The 11,224-nt window shown below is 38.7% G+C and overlaps 1 protein-coding gene across 1 annotated transcript in view; it reads left to right on the forward strand.

Annotated features, from left to right (window-relative positions):
* Nucleotides 1-364: 364 nt before the first annotated feature.
* LOC308086392 (uncharacterized protein) overlaps nt 365-11,224 on the forward strand; it is a gene marked incomplete at its 3' end in the record, with an annotated part of 143,345 nt that continues 132,485 nt past the window's right edge. The window contains exons 1-7 of the mRNA XM_080429912.1: nt 365-405; nt 481-701; nt 1,763-1,917; nt 2,533-2,637; nt 2,727-2,792; nt 3,647-3,727; nt 4,103-4,426. Of these exons, the coding sequence (XP_080286038.1) occupies nt 490-701; nt 1,763-1,917; nt 2,533-2,637; nt 2,727-2,792; nt 3,647-3,727; nt 4,103-4,426 (943 nt within the window). The 5' untranslated portion in view covers nt 365-405; nt 481-489. The remainder of the gene's footprint in view (nt 406-480; nt 702-1,762; nt 1,918-2,532; nt 2,638-2,726; nt 2,793-3,646; nt 3,728-4,102; nt 4,427-11,224) is intronic.

Consider the following 11,224-nt stretch of genomic DNA (forward strand, 5'->3'; position numbering starts at 1 on the left):
GAACAGAAAGCAGCTTGCAGAGCAGGTTCTTTTAAGCTTAAAGTTACTCCACTGTCAGGATCCTCCAATTATCCACCGGGACATCAAGCCCCAGAATGTCTTGATTGGTAAGCTACAGAAGACAAATTAAACAAGCAGATATTGTCAGAAATGTTATGCACCATTTGCTGAATTTATTTATATTAATCTAAAACCCTTTTGTTTTATTATATTTAACTATCCCATTTGCCCTGCAGATATTGGAGGGAGGGCAATACTGGGTGATTTTGGAATAAGCATACGGTTGCCCAGAGGACAAACGACACTTACTGTATCACAAAGAGAGGAGCTGGATCAAAAGGCTGGAGGGCGAAGGAGACCTTAGACGGTGATGATACACCATATAAATGCAGCACTGACATCCAGGTTTGTTCTTATTTTGAACAATTTAATCAATGAGAACAACATATACTGTACTGTCACTAAATGTTCATTCTAAAGGTGGCTGGGATGTTGTTATATTACATCCTGTCTGGAGGACACCATCCGTTTGGCAAAGGCGCTAGATGTGAAGGCAACATTCTGGATGGAAAGTACAACCTGGACCATGTTCAGGATGAGGTTGCCAAGGATCTCATCGAGAGGATGATCAATGAAGACCCAGAGAAAAGACCTACAGTGAAGGAATGCTTGGCTCATCCCTACTTCTGGTCAGACAAAAGGTACAAGAAACAGGCAAACATTTCCCACTGCACACATTAAGTACTTTTTAATGCATATTCACTAAGAATGTTATTATATTTCATATCATTGCTTAAAGGTAGGGTAAGTGATTTTCTTTGGTTAAAATAAGTGTTACCTCTATATTCTGATAGTACTCATTGCTATAGAGTGTTTGTTCAGTAAAAGGAGTCTCCTTGTCTCTCCAGCTCTTTATAAAACAGAAAATGCATTTTCGTTTCAGTTTCAGTTAAATTTCCAATTTTATCCAATCAGGATAGAGAACTCAATCAGGATATAGATTAAACAAGTGAAATTGGAAGTGATGACACTAAGAAATGAGCAGACAAAATTGGAAATGGAACACTATACAAATTAAGCTTAAAAATGGGTACTTTCTCCTGATTGGCTGAGATTTTGACACCTACCGAAAAATGTATTTTCTGTTTATTAAAGAGCTGGAGAGACGGGGAGACATCTGTTACTGAACAAACACTCTATAGCAATGATTACTATCACAATATAGTGCTTTATGGTGAAGTGGGAGGGACCCGAAGTGGGAGGGGAAAGGGTAGGGGAATGTTTTGTTGTGTTTTTAACACCCTCATTTACTTAAACAGGGATTCCCAAACTGTGGTGCGCGAGCGCCCTCTATGTCTGTGCGTGACAAGAAAAGGCTAATGGTGGTGTTATTTTAGTATATGCAGAATATGTGCTGCATATATGCCATATTCAGGTTCATATATGTGCATATATGTGGTGATAGAGGAAATATATGTCTCAATATATACCTTATATATGTCCACATATATGGATATATACTTTATATGTACATATATGTAGAGACATATAGGCAGGCGGCCAATTTTGAATAATATGTCACACATATATGATAAACATATATGTTCCATATATAAAAATACATTTTCATATATTTCCTTTCCGTGTGGGGGGGTGCGTCAGCCAGGTCGGGAGGTAACGGGTTGCACGGCCAAAAAGGTCTGGGAACCGCTGACTTAAACCATTCGATAACCTTGTATCCTTGTTGTTATGTTTACTGTAGACAGAGAGACCAGAAACTAGAGGAGAAAGACCAACTATTGAAGGAAAGTGATAAACTAGTGACAGAAAAGGCCAGACAAGTGGAGCAGAAAGATGAAGAGCTGAAGAAGATGAAGAAGGAGTGGAATGATGTCATCAGTGATAAAAGTCATGCTGGTGAGATTCTACTTTCCACTTTTTATACTCACTCTAAAACAAATGGTGCTGTATAACACCTAAAGTGGTTCTTTGGCCTGGTAATCATAGGAGAAGTGTTTGGTGTTAGTGTATAAAGCACCTTAACCATCCTAAATAACCAATAATGAACACTGAGGTGCTTTGTAGCACCAACCATCCCAAAGAACCGCTGAAGCACCAATTATTTTTAGAGTGTAACATTTCTATTGGGCAAGCATGTACAATTTCATATTTCAGACGTTTCAATTACATTCTGATTATTTAAACAAATCAGACAGTAGACGCTTCCTTCCTTTCTTACTTGGATGACTACTTTTACTTTACTCATTATTTTAAAGTAACAAAACTTTTACTTGTGTACAGTTTTTGGCTACTCTACCCACCTCTGCCTATACATAAGCCAATGAAATGAAATAAATGAAATGTATTGATGTAAAGAAAAAAACAAATGTTTGTTGTTGAGTGAGTGTTGGATAAAGACAGAACAGAATCCTCCACACATATTAAACTTGTACTTAAAGTTTCACTAGACGTTTGTTATGGCTCTGGTTTGTCAGAACTTACACATAACTTGTACCTTTGTTGTTGACAAAGAGAGAAAACTGGATGATCTGAACCGACAAATGAAAGACAAAGAGAGAGAACTGCAGAGCAGCCATGAAGAACTGAAGACGATGAAGCAAGAATACACAGCGCTCGGTGAGAAGAGGATCATTAAAAACTCAGTCTGTCTAGATAGATGATGATGTTTATCAACATGTAAATCTATCTTCATCCTGTCATTACAGCTCAGCAGATATATGATCTGAAGACTGAATTAGAGACCCTGAGGAATGCATCAGCTCTACAGACTGGTCAGTATCTGTGTTTTACACATTAGTCACATTCAGATTCACTTTATTTGTCACTTTGATGCACTGTAGATACATGTGAAAATATTAAATTGAGAAGCTCCACTGCATAAAAACACAACAGCTCAAAATTATAAATTGATTGATTGAATATTGAATATTATGAATCAAGAAATGTAAACAGCACAGATTGTACAGTAAAACATTTTGGCTAAAAGGATAACACAAAGATGTCCTAGGGACTTGTTTACGTTGTGGTCCTACTGTATGTATTCAATTCATCAACAGAGCATAGAATATACAAATAGCTATATTTACAGAGGAGAAAAATATAAAACTGTGGCAGTGTATGACCCCTCATTTCAACGGGAATTAATATCTAACTCCTTTTGTAGTTTTCTGATAGATGCTTCTTCAGGACAGTTTTAAATAAACCAGTGATTCACGTCCTTTAATGGATGATGTCAGGGCAGTAGAGAGATAATAGTGTTCCTCCATAATGCATTACATCCTCCCTTTGAAACTCCTCACTGTCGGTGAAAAGATGCAGCTGCTGACTTCATGTGAATCAGAGGAGATGGTTGTCTACACACTCCTACATGACTTACTGTAGCGGTCAGCAGTGACAGGGACTATACATGTGTAGTAAGTACACATTGTGTAGTAAGTAAGTACACTTTGTGTAGTAATTAAGTAGACATGTGTAGGGGACATTTGGAATTGGCATACCAACTAAACTGGGAGAAAAATAAACAAAAATCCTCCTGGATGTTAAAAATGTATTTAAAACAGTACAAAACTACGATGAGTTCATCTACCTGTCCTGTATTCCCTTCCTTTGTCTATATTGTCAATAGAGACCGTTTATGATGTTACAGAGGATGACCAGAACACTGACTCCACTCTTCCAGACAGATCGATGGACTCACCTCCACACAGTGAGTCCATGTTACTGTTTAAACATGTTGTCATCCTGATACTTCTAATTATACCTCTAATTATGTTGATTCAACTTAATGGCACAACCTTAAAATATGCTAAAAACTCAAATCATAATGGAATTTTGTATGCTTATTGGTAATATGATAATAGCATATCTATACACTGACGGCAAATATCAATATTTTATTATTAAGAAAGCACTGTCAGTGCCCAGCTTTACATAAAACCTTTTTCTTTCATGCTTAGAACTTTAATGTGTCCAGCTTTACACATATTTCTTGCAATACATTGATTATCGCAGATATTGTGTATCGAGATATCATCGTTATCTAATAATAATAATGAATGTAATCCTCCATCTTGTCTTCAAGGTGCTTCCACAGCTCAACCAAGTCTGACAGAGATAAAGACCCAGGAAGACAAACCAGCAGAGAAGAAGCTGAAGTGTGCGAGGAGAGAGTTTATTCAAAGAGTCACAGATCCCGTCCTGAATTCTCTACTGGACGGACTTCTGGATAAGACAGTTATCACTTATGAAGAAATGGAGTCAGTCAGAGCTGAAAGAGTCAGAGCAGACAAAGCACGGCAACTCATCGACATGGTGTGGAAAAAGGGAAACAAGGCGTGTTTAAAAATGATTGACATCCTTCATCAGCTGGACCCTCACCTTAGTGAACTGCTGAAGTTAACCTCAGGTGATACGTCTCTCTCTCTCTCTCTCTCTCTCTCTCTCTCTCTCTCTCTCTCTCTCTCTCGTGCAAAGCGCCACAGTTACATTAAGTTTGACTTAATGTAACTGTGGCGCTTAGGTTTTACTTGGTAGTGCCACCCAGATATATTAACTTTTGAGGTGTGGGGTCTTCAGAACAAAGACTTACCAATATGAGACTCTGCATGTGTAGCTTCAAAAGCTTTTGGTCAGAGATGTGTGTAGAAAATGTCATCTATTTTCACTAGACTATCACACTGCTGTCAAGTTTGTCAGCTGGGGGGAGGGATACAATGTATGAAGCATACCCTTAGTCTTTATTATTTTACTTAGACTTTTTAATGATTGAAATACGAGCACATGCTTTCTTTGTTGTGGGCAAGTGCCTGCCTTGTGTTTCTGGATCCCATCTTCCAGAGAACATAGTTTAGATCCTACAGCCCAAGGGGACAGTCGGTTGACTGCAGTGGATGGATATGCTGTGGGTTTTATTGGTTGGTTGTCAGGGAGAAAATATGGTGTTTTCTGTGTATTTATTTATGCATTATTTATTTGCTATCATAGCAAAACTGGGACTCTACCGTTTGTTTTTCGGGAGGTTCAAAGGCTTTATACCTCTATAAATCACTGCCACAACTAATACTAAATATTCCACAGAAGAATGTAATCTTTTTTTTCTTCTGAATTCTATTTTATGAACACATGAACCTCGTTTGGTTTGTCTGCTAAAAGCTTCCACATATAAAAGTGTGCAATATTCTCAAACTATCATTACATGACACCATCTAATCATTGAAATGTGTGGATGAAGGACTTGTCTGAATCAAATGTAAGTGTCATCCTAAAGGTTTGAACATCGCCAATTAGAAGGAATATATAACCTTGAGAGAGCTAAGAGACTCTGGCATCTGTCTTAATTGTCTACAGATGTTTTAAGGTTCATATGATGACCTTGTGTGACTCTCAGGACCTTAAATAAGCTAAATATTCACATAATACTTTATAAGATCACTTGGTTTAACTGAAGTGACCCAGCTCAGTATTGTGTACATCTGTGTTCCAATGTTATAGCCTTTTCCATTGTCTTGTGTTTCAGAGCTGAGACTGGTGCTACTGGGGAGGAGTGGAGCTGAGAGGAGCGCAGCAGGAAACATCATCCTGGGCAAGGAGGACTTTGGTGCTGAGACCAGCTCCTCTGACCTGAGTAGGAGGAGAAACAGGGAGGTCTGTGGGAGACGGCTGGTGCTGGTGGATGCTACAGTCTTCTCTGGACGTTCTCTGGAGGAGATGAGGCAGGATCTGAGGCCCTGTCTCAATCTGTCTGCTCCTGGTCCTCATGCCTTCCTCCTGGTCCTACCAGCAGAGACTTCTGAAGGAGAGGTGAGAGGGATGATGGAGAAGATGCAGGAGGTGTTTGGAGAGAGCTGTTGGGGCCATAGCATTGTCATCTATATCCATGAGGACAGTGAGAGAGACCAGAGTGTTCAGGAATTAGTTAAAGCAGGCAGTCAGGAACATCAGCAGCTTGTAGATAAATGTGGGAACAGATGTCACCTCCTCAACATTAAGGACAGCAGCCATGATGGTCAGGTTTCACAGCTGCTCGAGAAGATAGATGACATGGTGAAAGGAAACACAGAGAGCTTCTACAGCACTAAGATCTACCTGGAGGCAGAGGCCCAGGCAGAGGCCCAGGTCAGAGAGATGAAGAAAAAGATTCACAAGGACAATGAGGAGAGAGGACACAGACACATGGAGGAGCAGGAGATGAGGGAGATGAGGGAGAGGTTTGAGAAGGACCTCAAGGACTCTTTGAGTAACATAGAGGTATCCGTCCAAGGACTGGAGAAACAGCTGACTGAGGAGAGAGATGAAGAGAAGAAAAGAAAGCTAGAACAAGTGCGGATGAGGGAAGTTGAGAGAAAAGAGGAGATGGAGAGACACAGACAGGAAATAGAGAAGATGAGAGACATCTATGAAAGAGAGGCCAGAGTAGAAGCAGAGAGAAACCTGATGAAGGTTGTCCTGCCTGAGATGCAACGAAGCATCATGATCTCAAAAACAGAGATGCAGAGAGAGTTTCACAGACAACTGGAGGAGAAGAACAGAGAGATGACAACACAGAGAGAAGAGCTAGATAAGAGACACAGGATGTTAGAGGAAGAGAAGAACAGAGAGATGACAACACTGAGAGAAGAGCTAGAGAAGGGACACAGGATGTTAGAGGAAGAGAAGAACAGAGAGATGACAACACAGAGAGAAGAGTTAGAGAAGAGACACTCAGTGTTGGAGGAGGTGTATCTGGACTATTTTAAAAAGAGCAACAACATTCAATTATTCTCCTCCAAAGATTCAGGTTGAGGAGAAACACGGAATGTTGGAGGAAGGGAAGATCAGAGAGATGACAACACTTGTGTTGTCATCTGGGGTGTTGGAGGAGAGACAAAAACATTGTTCAGAGTTGGACGAAGAGGAAGTGTAGGAGTGATAACATGTGAGAGAGGAGGAAGGAGAGGACAGTCATGGTGGATGAGATGTTGTATTGATATGTTCAGAAATTAACTACAAGACATCTACTTGGTAACCTGAGTATGTATAAAATATGTGGAACATTTCTTAAGCAGTACTTATTATGCATTACTGTACATCAGCTGACTACCTCACCTGCTCTATCAACCCAACAACAGACATGAGAAGTTTTTCAATGACCAAATTATGAATATAAGATCACTCATCTGTCATCTCACCTCCCAGTTATGATTCAGCTAGCTGTCTGCAGCATTTCTGATCTATCTGTCTGAGGTGGGTTCTCAATTAAAACCCACATATTGTCCCTCTGACACTATTCCATCATGTCTTTTCAAGGATGTTTATGTCACCATCTGACTCCTCATTCTGGCCATAATGAACAGATTTCCAGTTTTAAACATGCCACCATTCAGCCTCTATTTTAAACAGCTGTCCTAGACCTTAACGACCACAACAATTACAGACCCATCTCCAAGATAACATCTACTGTAAAGTCCACTGTTTCTGCTTGTTTGAACCAGTGGTTCTCAATGTGGGGTTCAGGGACCCCCAGGGGTCCTTGAGGGGGTTCCAGATGTGTCCCCAGCAGATATTCAAGAACCAAATGGACCCTTACAGGTCTGTAACTCTGAGAGTGTACACATGGAACCAAATGGACCCTTACAGGTCTGTAACTCTGAGAGTGTACACATGGAACCAAATGGACCCTTACAGGTCTGTAACTCTGAGAGTGTACACATGGAACCAAATGGACCCGTAAGAGTTGGAGGAAGAGAGCTTGACCCCCCCACACCCCAATTTGAAAACATTGTGTACCATTCTTCAGGGGCCACAACACAACGTGTCACGATGTCACGACACAACGTGTCACGATGTGACGTGTTGTGAAATTGGAGATCTACTATTTTCTAATACACAATGTAAAGTGGTAAAGCTTAGCCTACGGTGGAGTCATTCTCTGACAACATTTTCCTTTTTCTCTGTGTAAAGTGTTTTGTACAGCGGTGGAAAAAGTACTCAAATGTTTTACTTAAGTAAAAGTATCAATAATGCAATGCAGAAGTACTCCATTACAAGTAAAAGTCCGGAATTCAAAATGTACTTGAGTAAAAGCACAAAAGTATTCGTATCAAAATGTACTTAAAGTACCAAAAGTAAAAGTATTAAAATGTTTGAAAATAGCAGATCTACAAGCTCACAACGTGATGCGACGCGTTGTGAACTTGTAGATCAGCTGTTTTCAAATAGGATAGGTATAAAATAGGGCTGAAGTGGTTAATGTATGTTTTATAATGTAATACTTTATATCTGCAAAGTAACTAGTAACTAAAGTTTTCAAATAATTGTAATGGAGTAAAAGTACAATATTTGCCTCTGAGATGTAGTGGAATAGAAGTCAAAGTATTATAGACATAACCTGAAAATTGTACTGAAGTACAGTATTGAGTAAATGTATTTAGTTACTTTACACCACTGGTTTTGTATGTGTTTATGACATGTATTTTGGTGTTATTATTTTGCCATGGTGATGAACTGAATACATAGGACCACAATGGAAACAAGTCCCCATGCAGGATGTTGTTTTGTGTCGTTATTGACTTTTATAAATATATCATTTAGTTGTAAACATCCCCAGGTTGACAAACTAGACATTATAGATAAATATTAATGTTCTGACACTTTGTTTTATAGTGTGTACACACACACACACACACACACACACACACACACACACACACACACACACACACACACACACACACACACACACACACACACACACACACACACACAGTGGTGGGAGAAGTACTCAGATATTTTACTTAGATAAAAGTATCAATACCACAATGTGGAAGCACTCTGTTACAAGTTAAAGGCCTTTGTTCAAAATGTTACTTGAATAAAAGTACAAAAGTATTGTTGGCAATAACTTGGCATCAAAAGATACTTAAAGTACCAAAAGTAAAAGTACTAAAATGTTTGAAAATAGCAGTCGCATCGCAACACGTTGTGAGCTTGTAGATCTGCTATTTTCAAATAGCCTAAGTATAAAATAGGGCTGAAGTAGTTAATGAACAAAAATGAACAAATCATCTAAAGTTTTCAAATAATTGTAGTGGAGAAAAAAGTACAATATTTGCCTCTGAGATGTAGTGGAGTAAAGTAAAAGTACAGAAAAGGGTTAATGCAGTAGTTCCCAAACAGTGGGTCTCAGACCCATTTTTATGGGTCGCGACTCGCAAGTAAATATCCTTTTTTTACTTATTTAAAAAATATATGTATTTCAAAATATTTTCAATTTATTTTTTATTTTCACAATCATTCTTTGAAAGAAATCTCAATTCCATTAAAAAATACATTATAAACACTTTAGAAGTAGTGAAAACAGCAGATCTACAAGCTCACAACGATCTTGTCAGGGGTCATCACCATGGCAGCTTGTGATGGACATTTTCATTAATATTTAATTTTTGCCACGGACAAAATAACCATCTTAACAAAAAAACTGTGGCCTAGCCCTAAATGTATACTAATGGACTACTAATGTGTCATAGGGTCTTTTCCAATGTGCTGCACATTTTAAAACAATAGTATGTCTGCATTAACTACTGAGCCACTTAACCACCAACACATTAAATTAAATCCTAATTATTTTGGATAATAATAATTGAGTCTCATCAGTACAGACAGTGCTTCAACCTCAAAAGGGCCACTTAGCTGCAAAGGTGGATTCCATTAAGGTGATCAGGTATCCTCTGTTGATGAGAACGTCCAAGGCATGCACATGTAACAATGGAAAAAGACACTTGATTTGATTTATTAGACATATAATAATTACATGTTAAATGCTTCTCATGGAAACGTAAAGGATAAAATGCCAATGGAACACTGGAACAAGGAAACTTGAGAGACAAAAAAGATATGCACATGATGAGTGATTAATGAAGGGCATGCCAGGATTTTTTATTGAATGCAGTGTCTCAATAGTTTAATGTGAAGGGACCTAACTTTGACCAGAGGTAAGCTAACTTTTAGGTTGGAGGAGGTTCTAGTGTGATGTGGAGGGTTTCCATGGATTATGATTGTGGAGTGTTATTATAGTTGTGAATTATTGAAATCCCAAACATGGAATATACTTGGACCATGCCACATTTAAGGGCGCGCTCCCACCGCACTTTTATTTTACCTCTGGGCCGGAATCTGCCAATGCTTTGTCAATGCAAATGCGTGGATTCTTGGAAAAAATGCGCAAGACCATGAATCCACACATTTACATTGACAAAGCATTGGCAGATTCCGGCCCAGAGGTAAAATAAAAGTGCGGTGGGGCCGTGCCCTAATGCCTGTCTCAGGACTGCCACCTGCCAGTATACAGTGGATAATTTCCCAGTCTCCAGGTTTTCGAAAGTCACAACATGATGTGATAATAAAAATCCAACTTGTAGATCAAGCACATTTAGCTATTTTCACAGAATTGAGGCACCTATTCATTTTTGTAACAAAAACAAAAGCCTGGGTTTCCGAGGCTACCTATTCATTCCCTTTAGCTTAGTCTTGTTGTCTTCACCTGATGGAATAGTGTGTGCAGGTACCATGTGCAATAGGCCTACTAAAAATCTCCTGCAACTCATGTAATGAGCATGTTACTTTACGAGTCACCAAAGTTATTCAAACTCATTTTTATGTGTTTCTACATTATAATGAAGATTTATTTTTCAAGACACAGACATAGACATGTCTTGCCACGGACGTGTACGGACATGTTGATGACCCCTGGAGCTTGTAGATATGCTATTTTCACTGGTTTGGGTCCTGGGGAAGACATCAAATTTCTCTTTTAGATCACAACCCAAAAAGTTTGGGAACCAGTGGATTAGGGTCATATTTATTTGAATTGCCTTAAAAAATAATGTACTTATTATTAAGTAATATTTAAGGCATATTTTCTGTGAGATTAGGGCATAACTGGGCAACTGGCGGCCCGGGGGCCACATGCGGCCCCCACCTTCACTTAATGCGGCCCACAGGTTAATATCAGAATAGTGATTATATTATTGATTTCAGCTGTTATGATTACTTCAGTCTATATTAGTAGCTGAATGACTAGTATTAACATTCTATTGTCTTTTTTATGTCCAATGTATTTGTATTTAAGTTCATAAAGTTAACATACGTATTTTAAACTAAATGCATTTGAAATTAAATTAAAATGTTACTTTTCAGGATTCCAATTCAAAAATAACAAAAAAATAAA

The sequence above is a fragment of the Gymnoscopelus braueri genome (genome assembly GCF_963280865.1).
Source record: "Gymnoscopelus braueri genome assembly, chromosome: 6".
Lineage (NCBI taxonomy): Eukaryota > Metazoa > Chordata > Actinopteri > Myctophiformes > Myctophidae > Gymnoscopelus > Gymnoscopelus braueri.